The 25,743-nt window shown below is 43.1% G+C and overlaps 1 protein-coding gene across 4 annotated transcripts in view; it reads right to left on the bottom strand.

Annotated features, from left to right (window-relative positions):
* Positions 1-25,743, bottom strand: part of LOXL3 (lysyl oxidase like 3) — a 398,335-nt gene that overhangs the window by 147,781 nt on the left and 224,811 nt on the right. For all 4 annotated transcript variants that reach the window (XM_078772481.1, XM_078772482.1, XM_078772483.1 and 1 more), the window contains one exon: positions 21,808-22,051. In XM_078772481.1, the coding sequence (XP_078628607.1) occupies positions 21,808-22,051 (244 nt within the window). The remainder of the gene's footprint in view (positions 1-21,807; positions 22,052-25,743) is intronic.

Genomic DNA, 25,743 nt, shown 5'->3' with positions numbered 1-25,743 from the left:
TTTATGGGTAGTGTTGTGTTTTGTGGATGCAGTAAGGGGTAAGGGAGGGGCCATGTAGGTTACCTGGTGGGGGGGGGGGGCGTACGATAGGAACGTACCTGTCTCACCTGGTTCCCATGTGCCCCCAGTGTGCATCATCTTGTATTGCGTGCACTTTTGCGCCCTTACCACCTTACTCACTTGTCTGCTTCTTTTGTCTCCCACCTCCGAGGATCTGGCTTTGGGGTAGAGAGAGAGGAGAGAGAGGTGCTGGCTACGCAGTTGTGGGCCTGCACTTTCGCTGCTTGCTGCTTGGATCGATACACCATACGGACCGCAATGTTTGTGGCCACCCACAATGGACCGCAGTTCTTTTGCGGCCAAGCACCACCCGTGGAAGGACCTATGGGTCAACGTGGCACCTATGCCAAACAGGTGAACCACTAACAGTTGGCCCCCTGACGGCCGCAATATAGAAATGGACGCGGTTGGCGCCTTTCTTTATTTTTGAAAAGAAGTAAGAAGGCCAAGTGCACCACACGAAGGCAAGACCAGCAGCAGCCACACAATGATTCATAGACACTTTATTGGTGCACCGGATGGTGCTCACTGTGTGATGGGGTGGTGCTTGATGCTTGGAAGGGGTGCTCTGCACATTATTAAAGGCCGTAGGCCACAGAGCACTCGTGGGTTGGTGTATCGATGCTAGCATGCGTGCTCTCTCTATGCATAACATCTGCATGTGTTCCTCCAAAAACAGGTCCTGGATCGTAGTGTAAATATCAGCGTAGTCTTGTGTAAATAATGCTCCCTACCGGCTGTATGTTTAGTTTGAGAATTCTTTCCGGATTCGGTTATCCTGTGGGTGTGTTTCTGAGAGGAGAAGGGTGCAACGTCGCAGGGGGACATATTTACTCATTTGTGAATATCTGTAAAACTGTCGCACTCAGGGTAGAGTTAATAGTAGAGGGAACTACATTGCGTGCCACACTAAAGTAGGTAAAAATTTATCGGGTCGGGACGCCCCGAGGGTAGAGAAGGGTGCAATGTTGCGAATATGGAATTTGGCCTCCATATCCGCTTGTAAATATTCCCCTATTTCCCCAATACTCCCCAACTATCCCCAATCCCCCATTCCCTAGTCCCATTGTCTGTAAACAACAATCAGTAGAGCCGACCTTCCCCTTATTCCCCCATTAAATGTCGTGCCCAGGTCCACCGCACCACACGTAGACAACTTTCGGACATCTTGCTAGTTATTCTTAGTCTATGTCAGTTAAGGCCTCGTTTCCATTAATTATGACTCTTCGTTGCACCAGAATGTGATTATATGGCACCAGTAGTGAGTTTAGGACCTTTCCCATACCTCCTCCCATCTTCTTCCCCGTCTACAACAACAGAGGGGCACGGCGCTGCGCGGGGGGGGGGAGTGTGCGTCCTCCCACCGGCTCGGTTAGCCGCCATCGACAATGCGCTCCAGACAACGCGCTCCAGACCATGCGCTCCACGGGGTTACCACAAAGGGGCTCCTTGTCAGCTCCTCGTCAAGGGCGGAGCCGGTAACCCCCCCGCACGCACCCAATGAGAAGCAACGTGCCGATTCCACGAGGCGGAGCTAACGAGCCGAGGGCGTGTCACTCCCCGCCGGATATACGCGGCCCCGCGCCGGATGTGACGTGAGATGCGCCCCCAGCCTGAGACGAAAAGACGCCACCTCGAGCGCTGTGCAACCTTCCGCATCTCTGGACCGGACCGGGTCGATCCTGTCCTTGAGCCAAGAGTGCACCTTGAGCCATCGATCCTGCCTTTCCTAGCCATCAATCCCCGTGTGAGTCAGCTTTGTCCCGTTTATCTGTCGTCTGTTGGGAATAATATAAGATTGTGTCTAAGTGCTTGTCTTTCTATGTTGTACCTCTCGTCCCTGTAATCTGACCTTCCGAACGAATATAATCTCCTCCGGAGGTCTTGAGAACTGAACCCTGGGTGTCGTGTCATTTGAAACCCAGCCGTGTGTCCTTTTCCTTTATTGCCTTTATTGACCTAGCGTAGCGCGATTAGTCGACGTTCGAGTATAATCGGGTAACTTGTGCAGACGTGGTCATACCATAAAACCGCTCGGTAAATAACATCCAAGCCACGTCTGTAACAATATATATATATATATATATATATATATATATATATATATATATATATATATATATATATATATATATATATATATATATATATATACAGGGTGATTGAAAAGTAACGCCCTATTTTAAAATATTTAGAAATAATTTATTTATTGTAATATGTTTCTCAACTTTTTAGTGTTTGTTCCTTAATGTATGAGAATTTAATCTGTGTTGGTTTTTTTTCAGATTATTTTTTGTTTGAAATTCGGAAGCCCTACAAATATGGCTGGACGTCTTACCCTGCAGGAGCGTGCCCAGCTAGCGGCACGTTACGAAGTTTGGAAATCCGTTGTTCAAGTGCAAAGATGGTGGAGGACCATTAAAGGAGCACATGCTCAAGTTGAGGCAAAGACGATCAAGAATTGTCATGCAAAACTCATGGCTACAGGATCTGTATCTGATACTCGAAGAAGCGGTCGCCCTTCCAAGTCCAATGACCCGGAGACAGTGCAAGCAGTTCAAGAAATGTTTACACATAGCCCAAGAAAGTCAATTCGACAAGCAGCAAAGGAAAGTGGGCTCTCCTTTCACACAGTACGAACTGTGCTCAAAAAGGAGCTTAAATGGCATGCTTGGAAGCCGCACTACTGTCAAGCACTCTCTGCTGGACTGCGACATTCGCATGGAGTTTGGCGAGGCGATGCTGGCTTGGTATGAAGATTGGTCTGATCTCTTTTAAAATATCCTCTGGTCTGATGAAGCGGTATTTCACATCGGTGGGTTTGTGAACCGTCACAACTGCTATTACTGGGCAGGAGAAGATCCTCGTGTTATTTCTGAAAAAACGCAATATCGGCCCAAGGTAACGGTGTGGTGTGGAATGACTTCGGAAAGGATTGTAGGTCCCTTCATTCTTCGCGATACCATGAATGCCAAAAGGTACCTCACCATGCTGCAAGACGAAATCTGGCCAATTATCAGTGCTTCGGAGAATGTTGAAGATTTGATTTTCATGCAAGATGGCGCTCCTCCACATTTTGCTATTGTTGTTCGTGAATGGCTGAATGCCCACTTCCTGGGAGATGGATGGGTCGTCGTGGTCCGTATGAGTGGCCAGCCAGGAGCCCTGACTTAACACCATGTGACTTTTTTCTTTGGGGTTGGGTAAAAGAGCAAGTCTACTGTACCAAACCAACGACTTTGGAAGAACTTGAAGGGCGAATACGAGAAGTTATGTCTTCCATCCCAAAAGAGTTCCTGGTGAAATCAGTTGACGCGGTTCCTGTGCGGCTTGAGAAGCTGCTGGCGAATTCTGGTGCCCATATCGAATTTTAAATAAACCTTCATGCTATACGCTTTCTTCTTATATCCATTTCTTGTAAAAATTATAGTTAAGAAATAAATTATAAGTATTTTAAAATAGGGGGTTACTTTTCAATCACCCTGTATATATATATATATATATATATATATATATATATATATATATATATATATATATATATATATATATATATATATATATATATATATATATATATATATATATATACATACACACTACATGACCTCATGACCATGATATACACACTACATGACGCATGTATGCGGACACCCCTTCTAATTAGTGGATTCAGCTGTTTCAGCCACACCCATTGCTGACAGGTATATATAATCAAGCACACATTCATGCAATCTCCATAGACAAGCATTGGCAGTAGAATGGACCATACTGAAGAGCTCAGTTACTTTCAAGGTGGCACCGTCATAGGATGCCACCTTTACAACAAGTCAGTTCATCAAATTTCTGCCCTGCTAGAGCTGCCCCGATCAACTGTAAGTGCTGTTATTGTGAAGTGGAAACGTCTAGGAGCAACAAAAGCTCAGCCGCGAAGTGGTAGGCCACAAAAGCTCACAGAACGGGACTGTCGAGTGCTGAATTGCATAGCGCGTACAAATCGTCTGTCCTCAGTTGCAACACTCACTACCGAGTTCCAAATTGCCTCTGGAAGCAACGTCAGCACAACAACTGTTCATCGGGAGCTTCATAAAATGGGTTTCCATGGCCGAGCAGCTGCACACAAGCCTAAGATCACCATGTGCAATGCCAAGCTTCGGCTGGAGTGATGTAAAGCTCGTCGCCATTGCATTCTGGAACAGTGGAAACGCGTTCTCTGGAGTGATGAATCAAGCTCCACCATCTGGCAGTCCGACGGATGAAATTGGGTTTGGCGGATGCCAGGAGAACGCTACCTTCCGGAATGCATAGTGCCAACTGTAAAGTTTGGTGGAGGAATAATAATGGTCTGGGGCTGTTTTTCATGGTTCGGGCTCGGCCCCTTAGTTCCAGTGAAGGGAAATCTTAACGCTACAGCATACAATGACATTCTAGACGATTGTGTGCTTCCAACATTGTGGCAACAGTTTGGGGAAGGCCCTTTCCTGTTTCAGCACGACAATGCTCCCGTGCACAAAGTGAGGTCCATTCAGAAATGGTTTGTCAGGATCAGTATCGAAGAACTTGACTGGCCTGCACAGAGCCCTGACCTCAACCCCATCTAACACCGATGGGATGAATTGGAACGCCGACTGCGAGCCAGGTCTAATCGCCCAACATCAGTGCCCGACCTAACTAATGCTCTTGTGGCTAACTGGAAGCAAATCCCCACAGCAATGTTCCAGCATCTAGTGGAAAACCTCCCCAGTACAGCTTGATGGAGTTCATCCGCAGCTTGAGGGAGTACTGCTCTCCCCTCTGGGCTGGTGCTGCTGCCTCACACTTAGCTCGGCTTCACGCTATAGAAACGAAGGCTTTCAGAATCATTGGAATCGCCCACGATGAAGCGGCTTCTGAGGGCCTTTCTCTCTCTCGCCGCAGGAAGGTTGGTGGTCTTTCTGTCTTCTACCCACTCCTCTCCGGGCTTGCTCCCCCAGCTCTGTCTGTGCTCTGTCCCCCAAATATTCCTTCAGGACGCACAAGATCTACCAGCAACCCTCTTCTGGTGAAACTACCAAAATCAAGACACTCTGCTCACCTTCACTCTTTCATTCCTCTTTTTCCCCACCTCTGGAACAAACTCCCACACTCTCTTCAATCCCTCTCCTCCCTCCAGGTCTTCAAAACAGCTGTTCCTTATCTCTTATCTCTTATCTCTTATCTCTTATCTTCTTATCTCTCTTATCTTCCCCATTCCAAAACCTTGATCTTTTCTACCACCGTTAATACACCCGAGCTCCACCTCTTTCAGATCATGAGGGTTAGGGTCCTCTTCTATCGTAATGTAATGTGTGCACCCGAGGTCCACCCGAGGACGAATATGTCCAAGAGGCCTTGCACGAATGTCTACAGAAGCAGCCAAAATATTTTCTTTCTCGAGGAATCCAGACCTTAGTAAAGCGGTGGAAAAAATGCATCAAACGCAATGTAGATTATGTTGAAAAATAACAGTTGTTACACACGTACATGCAATAAACAAGTTGTGAAAATATTTTAAGGTTACTTATTGACTGCCCCTCATATGTATATATACTTCTCCCATCGGAGATTAGGGGAGATCTCAAGCCCAATTGGGCAAAGGTCTGATGCTTCTGGCAAGATCAAAGGACCCATGTGCACTGGAGGAAAAGACCTGTCTCTAGAACAACACAGGGACAGCAATTTAGTCTTCTTGATATTGAATGTTACGAGCCAATCGTGACCCCACTTCAACACGTTCTCTAAATCAGTGTTTTGTGAGGCACAAACTTCACTACGAGAAGCGTTACTTGAATTTGGAGTGTGAAATCATTGGCATAGCTGGCGAGCTGGGATGAAATGTTGTCAGACAAGTCATTGATATATACCAGAAAAAGAGTAGGACCAAGAACAGAACCTTGAGGAACACCAAACTTTACAAAACGATGATGGGATGATTGACCGTCGAGCACCACCTTCAACTTTCAGCGAGAAAGTAAAGCAGACATTATGGACAACATTCCACATAACACACCATGTGACTGAAGGCCCTTGTGCCACACCTTATCAAAAGCCTTTGAAATATCCAAATAAACTAAACAGGCATCACTCGTAAAATATAAGGCCCTGTTAAAATGATCAGTAATTAGGGAGAGTAATGGCGCTTTTCCATTGCACAGAACGGTACGGTACGGCACTATACAGTACGGTTCGGTACGGTATGGTAATCCCTGTGTCGTTTTTTCATCGAACAACAGAACCGTGAAAATGGCCGGAGTTATCTGAAGTAACAACAACAACAACAACAACATGCATTTTAAAGGCCATTTTCCCTGCTAGAGCGGGGGTTAGCCTTGCGGTCCCCATGACAATCTTCTCCATTTTGCCCTATTTTCTGCATCTCTCCTTGTTAACCCCCTTGCCCGCATTTCTTCTTCCACCATCTTTAGCCAAGTCTTTCTCGGTCTTCCCCGTCCAATACTTCCTTCCACATTCATTTCCATCACTCTTCTCAACCAGTCACTTTCATCCTTCCTCAACACGTGACCAAACCATCTCAAGCTGTTCCTCTTCACAGCATCAATCACAGGCTCTATTCCCATCATCTTTCGCAATTCATCATTTGTCTTCCTCTCTCTCAACGATACTCCACACATCCACCGAACCATTCGCATTTCCACCCTTTCCAGCCTTCGTTGCTGCTCTACGTTCATTACCCATGTCTCGCTCCCATAAATCATAACACTTCTCACACAAGCAGCATACACCTTTCCCTTCAGCTTCAACGACACTCCCCTCATCATCAGCACGCCACTCAGTTCCCGAAACTTCTTCCATGCACATCTCACTCGAGCAACCGTTGCCGAGTCTGATCCACCGTCTCCATTCAGCATGTCTCCGAGGTAGCAAAATGTTTTCACACCTTCCAGCTTCACGCCGTCTCCAAGATCCAACTCAACATTTCCTCCATCTGCAGCTCCCTCTGTGCACACCTTACATTTGAATGTAGCTGCCACACTGGTTAATGACCCTCTCAGACCACTACATTTTTGATGAACCCACTCAGCGCACATTGTACATTGAATGGAGTTCACTCCGACACCATTCCTACACACAGCACAGGGCCACTTCCCAGTTCTTTCCACCTCACCACATGCTTTACCACTTGCCATCACCTTCGTCTTTCCGATATTCACCTTCAGACCTTTTGTCTCCATACATTCCTTCCACATGTTCATCTTTTCCTTCAGTCCATCCATACTTTCCGCAATCAACACCAGATCATCTGCATACAACAACTCCCACGGTAAACCCTCCTTTACGTTCTGAGCCAGCACCTCCATCACAGCTACAAATAGTAGTGGACTTAGTACCGATCCCTGATGCACTCCCACCTTCACCTCAAACTCACCACTGTTCCCGTCCTTCGTCCTTACAGCTGTGCGCGCTCTTTTGTACATTGCCATCACTACTCTGATCAACCATTCCTCCACTCCTAACTTCCTCAATGCCCATGTCAATACTTTGCGTGGAACCCTATCGAATGCTTTCTTCAGATCAACAAACCCAAGAAACAACTTCTTCCTCTTCTCCATGTACTTCTCCTGCAACTGCCTCACAATGAAAAGCGCGTCTGTCGTTCCTCTTCCTGGCATGAATCCAAACTGCATTTCGTCGATCTTCACTTTCTTCATTATCCTCCTCTCCAACACCCTTTCCAATACCTTCATTCCATGCTCCAATAACTTTATCGCTCGGTACGAGCCACACTCCAGCGGGTCACCTTTCCCCTTGTATAGAGGGACGAGGGTACTCAGTTCCCAATCCACTGGAATGCGGCCTTCTTTCACCACCAGATTACAGATCTCTGTCATTCTCTTCACACCCCAACTTCCTGCTGCCTTCAACATATCTCCCACAACTCCCGTCGGCCCTCCCGCTTTTCTACCCTTCATTGCTTTTATCGCTTCCTCAACTTCCTTCTCAGTTATCTTCTCTGCCGGTCCTAAAACTGGGTTACTCTCTATGTTGCCATCCCATTCATTCTCTGTATTCAACAGCATTTCCATATATCTTTTCCATCTTCCTTTAATTCCATCTGGGTCGACAACGATTTGTCCCACTTCATCCTTCAAGCAACTCACCCCCATCACATCACACCTCTCTTTCGCTAGTTATCTGAAGTAACAAAAAACGGATTTTGGTTCCAGTACGGTATGGTATGGTACCGCGGTGGAAAAGCGCCATAAGTCACCAGTCGACCTGGAATGGCAAAAGCCATACTGACAGTCAGTAAGAAGTTCGTTGTCCTCAAGGTCACTAAGAAGCCTCTCATCATAAGGCATTCAAAGATCTTAAAAATCACAGGAAAAAGACTAATGGGATGGTAATTAATAGCCAGAGAACACTCACCGACTCCCTTAAAAGCAGAAACAAGGGAAGCGATGATGAGGAAAACACTTAATCGGTCAAACACATATTATACAATTTGGCAAGAATCGGTGCCAGTTCAGAGCAACCAACACCTTTGCATTTCATGTACAGGAATCCCATCAGGACCAGAAGCTTTTGAGGCATTAAAAGAACGAATAATTCTGGCAACATTCTTAGGAGTAACATAAGTAACCTTATGTGTGCAAGATGGAAAAACAGGAAGGGAATGTCCATCAGCGTTAATGAGGAATTAGAGGCAAATTGTTCTGCAAAAGGATCGGCGCTATGCAAGGCAAGGTAAGAACCTCAGGATCTGAAAGAGAGGAGGTATAGAGGACTTGTTGCGGTTGAGAACACTATTGGCACTTCATCAAAAGTCTCTAGACTCTGAGGCCAAGCCGCGGAGTCATAATAGCACGCACAACAGAGTCTGCATATTGCTGCTTGGCATCCTTCAAAATCTCTTACAACGATTACTATCTTCACGAAATAGGTGGTTTAAATCAAAGGTCCCCAGCAAATGGTAATGCTTGAAAGAATGGTTACGATGAGCGATTGCTACCACACAAGCAATTCCAGACTCAGATGCCCATGGCACATCAGCCAGAAAAGAATGAAATCGGTCCCAATTAGCCTTCCCAAACTGAAAAAAATAGTATGGTGAAAATGATGGAATGTAGTTGTGGATGAAGAATATGAGATATGTACTAAAACTGTTGAGTGATCCAAGTTACCAATTGGAGGCAGAACCGCGGCAACACATCCGTGTTGGAACACATGAAGAGAAGAAATCAAGTAAATATCTTCCATCAGAATCACAATCAGGTATTTGAGTAGGAGATACTATAACTTGGGTGAGATTTTGAGAAACAGAAAAAAAAATTAAATGCCAGGAGGATCGGTATTACGAGAATATATCAGCCATTCCTTGTGGTGAACGTTGAAGTCACCAAATACAATGATCCGAGCTGAAGGATGCAGTAAAATAGCATGGTTAATGGTGCCCTCGATGGCATCTAGCACTGCACAGGAACGTGATATAGAAATAAGACCAATAGTCTAACAGCGGCCTAGCCGGGCTTGTTTGATACTTTAGTTTAGGAGAATAGTATGACCTGGGTGGGCATAACAGTTAGCAGTCAGCAAATAATGTAAGTATTTAAAATTTTTTACTTCGGCCATGGACAGCCGGTTCGTGAATGACTTGGGCAAAAAAACGGTGAATGGCAAACAGTGAACCAATAAATTCCACATCCCTGTGCCACCTTCAATCAAATGTCAGGCATTGACAGCAGGTATATTTTCATTCGAAACAGCATCATTCATCATTCCAATCACAAATTAATACCATGGTATTAATACATCAAAATATCATGTTAAATCAAGATTGTATCCAGATATTATCAAACCAGCAAACAGTCGTCATCTGTTCACTTCCGGATTTCGCAGCAAGGTCCGTCGATCGCATTTCAAAATCATAATTTTATTGAGGAATTTCTGAAAACTCCTACCTACCTTACCACACCTGCTGGGGCCCCAAAACGCTCCACAGAAAGTTATTATATTTCCTTTTAGTAAAATATGCAACTGTAACGGTTACTAAACACTGTCGCCCTGTTACAGTCACGTGAAAAAGTAAGTACACCCCATGTAAAGTTTTGACCTTTTCAACATATTTCAAAATACAGCTATTTGATCTTCATTTCAACAATATTGATAGATAAAGGTGATATAATACAACAAATATCATCAAACATTTACATTTTGTAGTCCATTGTAAAATTTAAATAAACATAAATGCAAATTTCGCATGTGGAAAAAGTAAGTACACCCGTAGCTCTAATAGGTGGTATTGCCCCCTTTGGCAGGAAAAACCTCAAGTAGGCGTTTCTTATAACTGTCTACCAGTCTCTGACATCGACTGAGAGAAATTTTTGCCCACTCCTCCATGCAGCATTCTTTCAGCTGTGCGATGTTTGAGGGGTTTCTTGCATGCACAGCTGGTTTCAAATCCCCCCCCCCACAACATCTCGATGGGATTTAGATCCGGGCTTTGACTTGGCCATTTCAGAACCCTCCATTTCTTTCTTTTCCGCCATTCCTTGGTGTATTTACTGGTATGTTTACGGTCATTGTCATGTTGCAAGGTCCACCTTCGGTTGAGCTTCAACTTTCCGACAGATGGCCTCACATTACCCTCAAGCACCCTCTGGTACAATGAAGAATTCATAGTGGATTATATGATGGTGAGCTGCCCAGGCCCTGATGCAGCAAAGATGCCCCAAACCATAATATTTCCACCACCATGCTTTACAGTTGGTATCAGGTTCTTGTGCTCAAATGCTGTCTTTGGTTTTCGCCAAACATGTCTTCTGGTACTGTGGCCAAATAGCTCTACCTTTGCCTCATCTGTCCAGAGCACATTGTTCCAGAAGTGCTGGTCTTTGCCTAGGTGTTCATTGGCAAGCTTTAGTCTTGCCCTGATATTCTTTCTGGACAGCAAAGGTTTCCTCCTGGCACACCTCCCATGTAGATCAAATTTGTGCAGCCTCTTTCTAATGGTAGACTCGTGCACTTTGACATCAACAGTGGCAAGAGCTACCTGTAGGTCCCGTGATGACATTCTGGGGGATCTTTGAGACTTCTTTCAGCATCTTGCGGTCTGCTCTCGGGCTGAACTTGCTGGGGCGGCCTGGCCTGAACAAGTTGGCAGTTGTTTGGAATCTTCACCACTTGTAGTTGATCTTCCGGACAGTCGCATGATTGATTTCAAATTGTTTGGAGATCTTTTTAAATCCCTTCCCAGACTCGTAGGCATCTATAACCTTCATTCTGAAGGCCTCAGAGAGCTCTTTTGATCTAGGCATGGTGACACCGCACACTTCAACAACAAAGAGCAAACCAAACTAAATGTCTGAGGTTTAAATAAGACAGGTTCCTCCAAGATCCTCTCTAATGATGTTCTAATCATTTGCACCTGAGCTGGTGCACCTGATTCTTATTTTAGGTATTTGAAGTAGTGATAAATGTAGGGGTGTACTTACTTTTTCCACATGCGAAATTTGCATTTATGTTTATTTAAATTATACAATGGACTACAAAATGTAAATGTTTCATGATATTTGTTATATTATATCACCTTTATCTATCAATATTGTTAAATGAAGATCAAATAGCTGAATGTTGAAATATGTTGAAAAAGTCAAAACTTTACATGGGGTGTACTTACTTTTTCACGTGACTGTATATGACCAGATCCTCAGCGCTGATTGGTATATGTTTGTGGGGACATACGGACAGACAAACGCTGTTCTGGACGACATTGCTCTACACTCTACGCCATAAAAACAGATATGATGTGGAATGGAGGACAGCAAGATGAAAACACAAAATCATTGCTGTTATTACAAGAATTGGAAGAGATGTCATTGTCCCTTCTACTTCCTGGCAAAGCCAGCAGAACAGGTGAATTGACATGATTGCATGGTTTAACAGAAGTAAAATTAGATTGAAAACCCCTAATATTGGAGGAAGCAATATTAAATTAATTTGAATGTAGCACACGAGTTTTGTGGGTTGAAACGCGCAGGTATAGTGTTATTTTTCTGTGATTGTAATGTTATATTTAATTCGTAGTGACAAATTAAATTAATTTCAGTGATAAAAAATTAACGGTGTGGCAGTTATTTTTGCTGCCCAATCTTTTGGTTTATTTTTTCAGGATGGGCATTGCCCATCAGTGGTATTGAAAAGCACCTCAATGTTAAGTTAGAAGAGTAGGATAATCAATCAGATCAGTCAGGTCAATCAGGCTGAATGTCAGGTCAGTCTTTTAGGACTTCCACTGGTAATATGTAACGTGCAAAGCCTTGCTAGTGGGGAGGATGGTGACTGTGACACCCTACAGGACCAAAAACAACACCTGACAAAGGAAGGATGACCTCCCGTAGGGAGCCAACAGCCATCCAGTAAGGAGATGGTGGGTCCTAAAAAAAAACCCCCCATCCAGATTGGACCGATTCAAGTGATGCCAAAGACTTTAAAAATGGTACGTGTTGCTTCCTTGCTTGAAAAGGATAGAGCACGGACGATCCCCATTGGTTGGTATCCATAGGGAGGAGAAATTCCTCTTCAGGAAATGCCCCGCTGAGTACGGTGAGAAAAGTGGGGCCATTATGAAGAAGTCACTGGTAGCCAGATTATCCCAGAGAGCGAAGGCAGTGACGGCACTTCCCCCAAGCTCAGTAGCTGTGTTAAGCGTTTGTCTCGTCAGTATGTCCTTGTGTGTGTGTGGGTGTAGGTGTGTAGGTGTGCATGTGTGTGTGTGTGTGTGTGTGTGTGTGTGTGTGTGTGTGTGTGTGTGTGTGTGTGTGTGTGTGTGTCAGCTTGATTACGAGCCTTAGCCCAAGTATAACAAGCGTTACGCCTAGGTCCCCCGTCGGTGAAGTGATGTGAGTTGACAAAGTGGAAGACGCAAGGCGGCCATCTTGGATTTTGACGTGGCGACCCAATTTTCAATAGCCTTCTCCCTTATGCATAGATACACCCGCACACCAGATTAGAAGTTAGTAGTTCGTTTATTTTTCGAGATATTTCGCTCACAAGGTTCAGACATATATGGTGGCGGCCATCTTGGATTTTGACGTGGCAACCCAATTTTCAATAGCGTTCGTCCTTATGCCTAGATACACCCACACACCAGATTAGAAGTTGGTACTTCGCTTATTTTTCAAGATATTCCACTCACAAGGTTCAGACATACATGGCGGCGGCCATCTTGGATTTTGACGTGGCGACCCAATTTTCAATAGTGTTCTTCCTTATGCCTAGTTGCACCCACACACCAAATTAGAATTCGGTCCTTCGCTTACGCACGCACGCATGCACGCACGCACGCACACACGGACGGAGGGGAAAACTATAGTCCCCCTTTCGCTCCGCGGTGCGACTGGGGACAAAAAAAATCCAGGTTGATATGGCCTATCAGAGCACTCACAGCATCTCTATTTCCTTCTCTCTCTTTCTCTGTCTCTCTGTGCCTCTGTGTCTCTGTGTCTCTTTCTCTGTCTCTCTGTGCCACTGTGTCTCTGTGTCTCTTTCTCTGTCTCTCTGTGTCTCTGTGTCTCTTTCTCTTTCTCTGTGTCTCTGTGTCTCTTTTTCTTTTGCTGTGCCTCTGTGCCTGTGTCTCTTTCTCTTTCTCTTTCTCTGTGCCTCTGTGTCTCTGTTTCTCTTTCTCTTTCTCTGTGCCTCTGTGTATCTTTCTCTTTCTCTTTCTCTGTGCCTCTGTGTCTCTGTGTCTCTTTCTCTTTCTCTGTGTCTCTGTGTCTCTTTATCTTTCTCTGTGCCTCTGTGTCTGTGTCTCTTTCTCTGTGCCTCTGTGTCTCTGTGTCTCTTTCTCTGTGCCTCTATGTCTCTTTCTCTATGTCTCTGTTTCTCTGTGTCTCTTTCTCTTTCTCTTCCTCTTCCTCTTCCTCTTCCTCTCTCTCTCTCTCTCTCTCTCTCTCTCTCTCTCGCCCCCTGCTGGCTGTTGTGATTTGGGTGTGGTGTCATGGCGGCTGTGAGCAACTGCTCTGTGTTGTGGTGAGTCCTTTGTGCGATTTTCTCCTCTCCTGCCCTCCCCTCCTTCTCCTTTTCCATCCTGTGCACTTTGGCGTTTTGTTTTCATCCTTTCTACTCCTTTGTCTTCGAGAGAGGATTGAGAGCCGACCCATTTTGGGTGCGGCCTACCGGCTTCAACGGCGCTTTGTAAGCCTTTTTGTGCTTATAATGCACGTTTATTATTTATTTTAGTTTGATTTATTTCGGTTTGGTACCTACTTGTCTGGTTCGGACAAGTGGGGGGTGTTAATTCGCTGGGATGGCGAATACACGCTCTCGGTGAAAGGCGTTCGACAACTTAGCAAGGAAGCATGCATTTGTGTGTGTTCCACCCGAAGGAACTTTCACCAAGGACATTGTTTTGGCAGTGGGGAAAATAATCGGTTGTGAGAATGTACGAGCAGCGTCGAGAATGAATCAAAAAGTTTTTGTATTTGTGTCCGACGAAAAATTCGTTCACGATGTTGTTAGTGCGGGATTAACCACAGAGACAGGTGTCTTTGTCTTGGCGTCGCCTATGGACACTCCGTCGATGAGGGTCGTCATATCTAATGTACCCCCATTTATAACCTGCGATCAGCTGATGTCCGTTTTGTCCCGATACGGAACAGTGGTGTCGAAAATCACAATGATTCCGCTCCCGTCTCACGATGAACGTGTGAAACACGTGATGAGCTTCAGACAGCAGGTGTATATGGTGCTTCCGGATCGAGGCGATGACACGGGGTTAAACATCACGTTCAAGGTAAAGGTGAACAACCATGAGTACCAGATGTATGCGTCATCGGCCTCATTAACATGTTTTCATTGTGGAGCTTTTGGCCACGTTAAAAGGTTTTGTCCGAAGGTATCGTGTGTTAGGTGCGGTGAAGCAGGTCATAGTGACGCTGATTGTAAAAGGGATAACACCCGGGTCTCTAACGTACGGAACAAGGTAAACCGAAATACACGAACGGTTCCTACCGCTGCTCCCTCGCACACGAGGGGTAGGGATAATACTCCTGTTCGTGTTGGTGAAAACGACAACACCGCTGATTCGGTAAATAATGAAATAATCCCGGATAACCCACCTGTTGTGGCAGATGCTACGTGCAGTGAGGAGATGGAAGAAGATCCCATTGTGGTGACAAAAAAACGAAGAGCACCTGGTGCTTGTAACTCCAACATTACTTTGAAAAAGGTAGTGTTGGATAAAGACAGTGTGGGTGAAGACGCCCTGAAACGGCTTTCTCAGGTGTCCACAAGCTGTACTGACACCAGGGAGAAGGAACCTGAATTAATTAATTCTGAAACATTATCGGGCAGCACCGAAAACTTGGGAGAAAAAGTAGATGGCGAGACTAAAAATGATGGTGAGCTCATTAGTGGGCCGCCACCTTCACTACCTGCTGAGACCCAGCGGAATGGGAATGTTTCAGCCCCAAGCTCCTCTTTACCAATGCAAGATCTAAATCATGACACTAGTTAGTCAACTGAGCCAGTGAACATCTCCCTGCAGGAGGGTGAAGCCGAGATTTCAGCTCCTGCTGAATGTCCCGGGTACCAGAGTGAAGATGACTCTACCATAGAACATTCCAGCAAATCTTCGGACTTGGCTGGAATCAAAATGGGGACGGTGCAGACTGATATATGTGACCCGGGCGGAGCTGTTTCTGATTTGTCAGAATCAGATGATGAAGTTGAGATGACCGAGTTGTCTCAATCTTCATCGTATCAGTCATCCATAGCCCCTCAACTCGTTATTTCCTTTCTAAATGACACCGACCGACAGCGAAATGTGATTGTAAAAGATCATTTTCCTGATTTAATTTCATTCATCCAGGCTGCAAAGGACATAATTAGGAGGCCGGATGAATTTCATTTAACAAGGTCGCTGTTTCATCGGCTTAGAAAGGCTGTTACAAAAGCAGGGAGCGAGATTTCCCAACAGCGAGATTCAGGACCTCCGTCGTGCGAAGTCCTTCCTCGGCACACCTGAGCTCCTCACCACATACAAGGCTTTCATCCGCAGCTCAATGGAATACTGTTCTCCCCTATGGGCTGGTGCTCCTGCCTCACACCTGGCTCGGCTTCACGCTGTTGAATCCAAAGCTTTCAAAATCATTGGAATCTCCCGCGATGAAGCTATCTCTGAGGGCCTTTCACTCACTCACCGCAGGCAGGTAGGTGGTCTTTCTGTCTTCTACCGACTCCTCTCCGGCCTTGCTCCCCCAGCTCTCTCCGTGCTCTGTTCCCCAAATATTCCTACAGGTCGCACAAGATCTGCCAGCAACCCTCTGATGGTTAAACTGCCGAAATCTCGGCTCTCTGCTCACCTTCACTCTTTCATTCCTCTTTCCTCCCGCCTGTGGAACAAACTCCCACACTCCCTTCAATCCCTCTCCTCCCTCCAGGTCTTTAAAACAGCTGTTCACCACCATCTCTTATCTTCCCCCATCCATAACCTTGATCTTTTCTACCCCCACTAATTCACCCCAGATCCACCTTGTTTGAAATTCCAACTTATTTCCTGGAAATCCTGGCAGTGTCCATATGTTTATACCTCTCCCACCCCCCCCCCCCCTTCACATGCCTCCCCCCCTTCACATGCCTCCCCCCTTCACATGCCTCCCCCCCAAAGCCCTCTCCCTCCCACAGATCTCTCGATGTCTCCATGTCTCTCGGTCCCTGCTCTCAAATGTTGTGTTTGTGTCCTTCCCCCTCTCTCCCCATCTTGTCTACCGCTCCCGATGTTATTTGTTTTATGTGTCTGTTTGTCTTTCTGTGTGATTAATTTTCGCTCTTTCACGAGCCTCGATCTTGCATACAAAAAAAAAAAAAAAAAAAAAAAAAAAAAAAACAACCGCTCACGCCTTTTGATAATCCATGAAAAAAAATCACCTTTGGAACCTTAAATATGAACGGCGGAGGTGCAAGCCAAAACCGCCAGGTTCAGGTGAAAAGTTTATTTGAGCGCAAGAAAATTGATGTACTCTTACTCCAGGAAACCCATATAATTCAAAATGTGGAGTACGACTGGTGTCGCCTCTTTAAGGGACAATGTTTTTTTAGTAACATGTCTTTTTCTTCTGCTGGTGTAGCCTTTTTACTCAGACCAGGCCTAGTACCTGAGTCATGCCTCTTCCAGGAGGTGATTAAAGGCCGGTTTATTTCATTGGAACTGGTCATTAATAATTTTCGGTTTACACTATTCAACGTTTATGCACCAAGTGAGAGTGTGGAATGAAGAGCTTTCTTTTCATCTTTAATTCGACACATGCAGTCGATAGATCTCAATAATTGTATTTGCATGGGGGGTGACTTTAATTGCACCTTTAAACCCAGTATAGACCGAAATACAGCAGAACCTCATCCCGAAGGTAGTACTGATTTGTTAAATTATTTTTCGGCAGTGGGTGTGCTAGATGCATGGAGACTGCATTACCCCAACAAATCTGAGTATACTTGGGGACGATGTGCCAATGGGAGAATGACCTTCGCTAGACTTGACCGTTGGTACATAAACTCGCATTTCAGGAATGCGGTTATCTCTCCAAATCATTTTCCATCTTTGTTTTCTGATCATCATTTAGTTACCATGGGCCTCTTTTTCCCTCAACCCTTACGCAAAAGTGCATACTGGAAATTCAATACCAGTCTTCTCGAAGATGCTTTGTTTAAAGACGCCTTCCGTGCTTTTTGGGTCATCCAACTTTCAAGAAAGCCCTCTTTCTCCTCTTTAGCATTATGGTGGGATAACACAAAAGCTCAGATTAGAGTGTTTTGTCAGCAGTTTGTTTCAAATGAAACTGACGTAAAAAAAATAAAAATAACAATGGCGTGTTTAGAAGCTGATATTATACGGTTAGAGTGTAAACTAGCTAAAGATAATATCAGAAGAGACCACAGGTTATTGGTTGAAAAGAAGGCTCAACTGAGAGAGCTGATTCAGGAGAAAGCAGCAGGCCTGTAAATCAGATTAAGAATAAACAATTTAAAGGTATTAGACACCCCGAGTAAATCTTTCTTACAAATGGATTTTGTAAATAAGTCACCCAAAACCCTTTTCTCTGTACAAGACTTTAGGGGAAACATGGTTGCCAACCCTGGAGATGTAAGGTTGTGCATTAGAGAGTTTTTTTCAAAAGTTTATGCAAAACAAAATGTTTGTGAGCAAACCATGAAATTTTTAACTTTTCACCTTTCATCCCTAACTGAGCCTCAGTGCCTGGGCCTGGATTCAACAATTACTTTGCCTGAGCTAATGCAGGCCCTAAGTGAAATGGACTCCGGAAAAGCTCCTGGGATTGACAGCCTACCGGCAGAATTTTTCTTGGCTTTTTGGGCCCTGAATTATTGAATGTCCTGGAATCATCCATGGTGCTTGGAGAACTCCCACTAAGCTTCAGAAGAGCAGTGGTGTCGCTGATTCCAAAGACTGGAGATCTACGACAGATAAAGAATTGGCGGCCGGTCTCGTTATTATGTACGGACTATAAAATATTGTCAAAAGTGTTGGCCAGTCGGTTGAAGACGGTAATCGGTGACCTCGTCCACCATGATCAGAATTACTGCATCCCAAACAGATCTATTTATGATAATATTTTTTTGATCAGAGATTTAATGGAATGTGATTGCTTGGAAAAAGATTTTGGGATAATATTCGTTGATTTGGAAAGGGCTTTTGATAGTGTTGATCATGTTTTTTTGTATCGGGTGCTAGAAGCATGTGGCTTTGGTGTCAATTTTAGGGCCTATGTGACTTTGTTGTACAACAATATATTTAGTTTATTTAAAATAAATAACAAACTCAGCTCTCCGGTACAGGTTCAAAGAGGGGTGAGACAAGGATGCCCGGTTTCTGGGTTATTATTTTCCTTGGTAATGGAATCACTCCTAATTTTATTTAGGAAAAATATTTCAGGAATGACTGTATCCCCTGGGAGTCCTTCAGTAGTTGTATCGGCTTATGCAGATGATGTCTGTGTGGTTGTTAAGAAGGAGAGTGATATCCCAGCACTTGTTGAATGTTTAAATCTTTTTTGCCTCGCTTCTTCTTTGAATTGTAACTGGGACAAGAGTAAGACCTTCTGGATTCCCTGTCTCAAGAACATTCCACCTGGAAGAGTGCTGGTACCACCTTTGCATCTACCAACAAAGTTAAAATGGGTGGAAGAAGGAGTCAAATACCTTGGGGTTTTCCTGGGATCTCCACATTACGTCCTCAAAAATTGGGACGGGATTGTTGAGCATGTCAAAAAAAGACTGGGACTGTGGAAACGAGCTCTGCCCCACCTTTCCTACAGAGGCAGGGTTCTAGTGGTTAATAATTTGGTGGCTTCTTCCCTGTGGCATAGGTTTATCTGCCTTCAGCCGCCGGAGGCACTACTAAAGGCAGTGCAGAGGCTACTGGTGGATTTTTTTTGGAGTGGTCACCATTGGTTACTACCAAATGTCATATGTAGCCCCTTATCTGAAGGTGGCCAGGGACTGATCGACATAAAAAGTCGTATCATGGCTTTTCGGCTGTGTACCATACAGCAGTTGCTGTACAAGGAAAGACTACCAAGCCGACTTCTGGCCTATCATGTGCTGCGAAAAGCAAGCGGGCTCGGATACGGCCTTGAACTTTTCTTAGTCCAACTCCAACATGTCGACACATCTCATCTACCATCATTCTATCAGAGCCTTCTGAATACCTGGCAAAGCCTTTCGACCAGTCACCAGCAAGAAACCTATGCTACAAACATGTTTGTGGAAGAACCCCTTTTTTACAACCCGCTTTTTACTGCAGTTCCAAGAAGCCGAGACTTTTATCAACACTTTATTACAGCAGGCATAATCAAAGTGTTGGACCTCCGCCATGATTCTGGTTGGGGGTGGAAGTCGGTGCAAGAGATAGCTGATATGACTGGCATATGGTCAAACGGAATAATCGGAAGAGTCCTAAAGGAAATAGTAAAGAAAAGCTTCCAACTTGGACTAAGATGAACCCAGGAAGTTTTGTTGACATCCAATGACTGGCAATTTCCTGGGTTATTGGTACAGCCTAGTCACGGAGACTTGCCCCCAATTAGTGAGGGACAAAACATTTTTCAGAAATGCAGTAGTAAAGACCTGTATCGGTTATGTACTGCATTTCTGCTTGGGAACTCACCATTAAATGGAGTGGCCAGGTGGAAAGGGCTAATGCCGGAAGGACTCCCATCTGGGCCTGCATGGGAATCAATATACAGTAAGCTGGTAAGAGAAAGGACAGGTGATCTCCAGTGGCGAATGATATACTGGATCATTCCGTCTAATAAATTAGTGAGTCATTTCGCGCCCATATCTACGTGTTGCCCGTTCTGTGTTTACACAGAGGATGTGTTCCATGTGTACGTTGATTGTGCAAGGCTTGTGCCTTTATTTCAATGGCTGAACTACATGGCTGGAAAAATGAAGATCACTTTTTCTCTGCGATCATTTATTTTTGGTTTCAATGATATGAAAGAACATGTACATATGTTGTTTTTGTTTTTAGTGGCCACGGCGAAAATGGCAATTTATTTATCGAGGAAGGAAAAACTGAAAGGAAAGCCGATTGGGCAATGTGATGTCTTGTTCTTTTTTAATGCCTTGATATCTGCAAGACTCAAACTTGAATTTTGTGTTACTGGAAGAAAGAAATGTATTGATGAGTTTATGAACATTTGGTGTTTTGATGGGATCTGCATGGTGCAAGAGAATGAATTAATGATATATTTGTAGGTTTGTTTGGATTGAATCAGTGTGTGGTCGGTTTTTCTGTTGTTGTTTTTCTTTTCTAGTTCATTGTACGGTTTTGAATTCTTTTCCTTTCCTGTCATTATCTTTTTTCTTTTTTTTTCTGTGTTTTTGATTATTGTGCCTGTGTTGAATAATATCTTCACCGACTGGCTTGTATTTTTTTATAATAAAAAGTCACTCTCTCTTTCTTTTTCTTTCTTTCTTTCTTTCTTTCTTTCTCTTTCTTTCTTTCTTTCTCTCTCTCTCTCTCAGAATCTTACTGATGTGCAATGCATAAAGCTCGGCATCCTGCTCATGATCTATAGACACCACAAATTGGTTTCATTGGTTAAAGTCACGCGATTGTGGCAAATCAATCGTGAATAATTAATCATCTGGGATGTGAATGAACATTTTTGAATGGACCTCAGTGTATGACCGGCTTAACAATTCTTGCTGGGGTGACACAGCACTCAGAGAGTGGGCCAAAGTGTTTTGTTATATTTGTCTTCATCAACAACACAAGCTGGCTAATACAATAACAACTAGAACGGCACTCGGAAGAGCACATACCTCCGCCAGGCTGAACAGTTTCCGTTTTGTATCCCATTGATAGGCCGGATCTATATCCGGACCATTCGTCCTTGTCGCACACCAAAATTGAATCTGCTTGCTCACCTACCCAACTCATCCATCTAAGTTGTGTCACACAACTTTTTTTGAAACATTGTGCTATGTATCGTTTTTGGCCCCATCTCTCAATGAAGACTCTCATTAATGTTACTGTGGCTAAGGATCAACTCAGGACAGGTTGCAGAATGCGAATATTCCACTGAGCAATAATGGGAATCGAACCCACACTAGTGAGGGAAATGAAAAATGTTCTATCACCAACAAGCTGCTCACACCATGAAATGCAAGGGTACAAAGCAAAGGTTAGAAAAACACAGAATGAAGTAAGACCAGAAAAAATGGATGTATTTTACAGATACTTACTGGTGGCATTCATGCCAAACCCAATTTTGGCGACTGGCTTTGGGCCTGAAGTCTGCCAGTCCCAGGTTGTGTATCTCTGAGGAGAAGCGGAGGAGGCGACGCTGCCCGTAAGGCCATTTCATGTGGCGAGCACTGCTTGATAGGCATTGCTCCTCAGCAGCACAGTACAGCACGTGCAATGGTCTATCTTCCAGGTAGGCTGAGGCTTCCACGAGTGGGGCATTCAGCAGTAGATCCGAGGCCGCTGGAGGAAGTGGTGGTGGACATCCACTATTAGACAGAATAAACTATTAAAACAAAATTGCAGTAAATGAGGTAAGTCAAATTTTTGTATCACAGTGCAATCACAGGATGAACTATAACGGAACTTGGTGGAGTGCATACCTCTACCAGGTTGAAGAGTTTATATCGTGTGTCCCACTGATAGGCCAGATCTACATCCAAAACTCAACGAAAATCGAACCAGCTGGTTCTTGTCACTGATCCAACTCATCCACAACTTTTTGAGATATCGTGCAATATATCGTTTTAGCTTTATCACTCAATGGTGCCGAATCACTTAAAATTATCGGCTCTGGATCTGGATCTTCACCAAAATCGAATCAATTCGTCCTTGTCACACACCTTACCTGTCCACAAAGTTTCGTCCAAAACCATCCAAAACTTTTTGAGATATCCTGCTATATATCATTTCCTGCCCTATTTATCAATGGTGAAGAATCACTTAAAAGAATTCTCCGATCCGGATCCGGATTTGAATCTTCACCAAAATTGAATCAATTCTTGTGTGTCACATACCCAACCTGTCCACCAAGTTTTGCTTGAATGCGTCCATAAATGTTTGAGATACCGTGTTATATATCATTTTTGCCATATTTCTCAATGGTGAAGAATTACTTTTAAATTCTCAGATATGGATACGGATCTCGATCTTCACCAAAATCTAATAGTTTTGTCCTTGTCACACACCCAACATGTCCACCAAGTTTCCTCTGAATCTGTCCACAACTTTTTGAGAGATCCTCTTTACAAACAAACAAACAGGGTGAAAACATAACCTCCATCCACCTTTGGTGGCTGGCGGAGGTGAACATAAAGGTGTCAAAAGGTGTAGAAAAAAAACCTTTCCCGGAAGTTTACTGCCATTGATACATCGTCTCTTATACCACCTCATCCAACACGTTATTCGTGCCTGTCGTCTGTGTCCTTTATGACATCCCTAAAACTAGTAAGTGTCCTGTTCGGAATGATTTTCAATTTTGTTTGACTGCCAGACAGATACACAGACAGAGTAAAAACATCACCATACTCCTGTGTACGTGTAATTGCTGCTTCATCAGGATGAAGATTACCGGATCAATGTGCACATGCAAGATTGGGATGGCATTTTGTACAATTCGCCACATTCGGAGCCATATTACTGTTGAACTGCAGGTTTGTGTTCCGATAAATGTTCCGATTCTTGTTCTACATTTTTTGTCTTCCGATAAATGTTCCGATTCTTGTTCTACATTATTTGTCTTCCGATAAATGTTCCGATTCTTGTTCCACATTTTTTGTGTTCTGATACATGTTCCCATTCTTGTTCTACATTTTTTGTGTTCCGATAAATGTTCCGATTATTGTTCTACATTTTTTGTGTTCCGATACATGTTCCCATTCTTGTTCCACATTTTTTGTGTTACGATAAATGTTCCGATTCTTGTTCTACATTTTTTGTGTTCCGATAAATGTTCCCATTCTTGTTCTACATTTTTTGCGTTCCGAATAAATGTTCTGATTAATTGTAATACATTTTTTGTGTTCCAATAAATGTTCCGATTATTGTTCTACATTTTTTGTGTTCCGATACATGTTCCCATTCTTGTTCCACATTTTTTGTGTTCCGATAAATGTTCCGATTATTGTTCTACATTTTTTGTGTTCCGATAAATGTTCCCATTCTTGTTCTACATTTTTTGTTCCGATAAATGTTCCGATTAATTGTAATCCATTTTTTGTGTTCCAATAAATGTTCCGATTATTGTTCTACATTTTTTGTGTTCCGATAAATGTTCCCATTCTTGTTCTATATTTTTTGTGTTCTGATAAATGTTCCGATTATTGTTGTACATTTTTTATGTTCCGATAAATGTTCCGATTAATTATTGTTCTACATTTTTTGTGTTCCAATAAATGTTCCCATTCTTGTTCTACATTTGTTGTGTTCCGATAAATGTTACGATTATTGTTCTACTTTTTTGTGTTCCAATAAATGTTCCCATTCTTGTTCTACATTTGTTGTGCTCCGATAAATGTTCCCATTATTGTTCTACATTTTTTGTTCTCCGATAAATGTTCCCATTATTGTTCTACATTTTTTGTGTTCCGATAAATGTTCCGATTCTTGTTCTACATTTTTTGTGTTCCGATAAATGTTCCGATTATTGTTCTACATTTTTTGTGCTCCGATAAATGTTCCCATTATTGGTCTACATTTTTTGTGTTCCGATAAATGTTCCCATTCTTGTTCTACATTTTTTGTGTTCCAATAAATGTTGCCATTCTTGTTCTACATTTTTGTGTTCCGATAAATGTTACGATTATTGTTCTACATTTGTTGTGTTCCGATAAATGTTCCGATTCTTGTTCTACATTTTTTGTGTTCCGATAAATGTTCCGATTATTGTTCTACATTTTTTGTGTTCCGATAAATGTTCCGATTATTGTTCTACATTTTTTGTGTTCAGATAAATGTTCCGATTATTGTTCTCCATTTTTTATGTTCCGATGAATGTTCCGATTATTGTTCTACATTTTTGTGCTCCGATAAAGTTCCCATTATTGTTCTACATTTTTTGTGTTCCCATAAATGTTCCCATTATTGTTCTACATTTTTTGTGTTCCGATAAATGTTCTGATTTATTGTTCTACATTTTTTATGCTTCGATAAATGTTCCCATTATTGTTCTACATTTTTTGTGTTCCCATAAATGTTCCCATTCTTGTTCTACATTTTTGTGTTCTGATAAATGTTCCCATTCTTGTTCTACATTTGTTGTGTTCCAAATAAATGTTCCCATTATTGTTCTACATTTTTTGTGTTCCGATAAATGTTCCAATTATTGTTCTACATTTTTTGTGTTCAGATAAATGTTCCGATTATTGTTCTACATTTTTTATGTTCCGATAAATGTTCCGATTATTGTTCTACATTTTTTGTTCTCCGATAAATGTTCGTATTATTGTTCTACATTTTTTGTGTTCCCATAAATGTTCCCATTATTGTTCTACATTTTTTGTGTTCCGATAAATGTTCCGATTTATTGTTCTACATTTTTTATGCTTCGATAAATGTTCCCATTATTGTTCTACATTTTTTGTGTTCCCATAAATGTTCCCATTCTTGTTCTACATTTTTTTACATTCCGATAAACGTTCCCAAATCTTGTTCTACATTTTTTACATTCCGATAAACGTTCCCAATCTTGTTCTACATTTTTTGCATTCCGATAAACGTTCCCAATCTTGTTCTACATTTTTTACATTCCGATAGACGTTCCCAATCTTGTTCTACATTTTTTACATTCCGATAAACGTTCCCAATCTTGTTCTACATTTTTTGCATTCCGATAAACGTTCCCATTCTTGTTCTACATTTTTCAAAATATATAATTAAATTGAAATTAAGTTGCTCGTCGATGATAGACGGACAGACACAGTGAACCAATTGCTTCATCCCACTTTTAAAAAATAACAACACCAGTAGTGAAGTTTGTCAATGTAAAGTTTGATGACAGACATGATGGGTTTTGAAATCCCTTTCTGCATCTGATTTTTTTTAAAGAAACTTTAAATCCTTTGGATTGGCCGACTTGGCATTGCCACCTGCTTCATGATGCTCCGACCATTGCCCCTTGCTGACCCGGAGTTCAAAAGCTGTAATGTGTTGATTTT

The sequence above is a fragment of the Myxine glutinosa genome, chromosome 2, assembly GCF_964187855.1.
Source record: "Myxine glutinosa chromosome 2, kmMyxGlut1.1, whole genome shotgun sequence".
Taxonomy (NCBI): Eukaryota; Metazoa; Chordata; class Myxini; order Myxiniformes; family Myxinidae; genus Myxine; species Myxine glutinosa.
The sequence above is the reverse complement of the archived record's forward strand: the minus strand, read 5'-3'. Positions and strand labels throughout refer to the sequence as shown.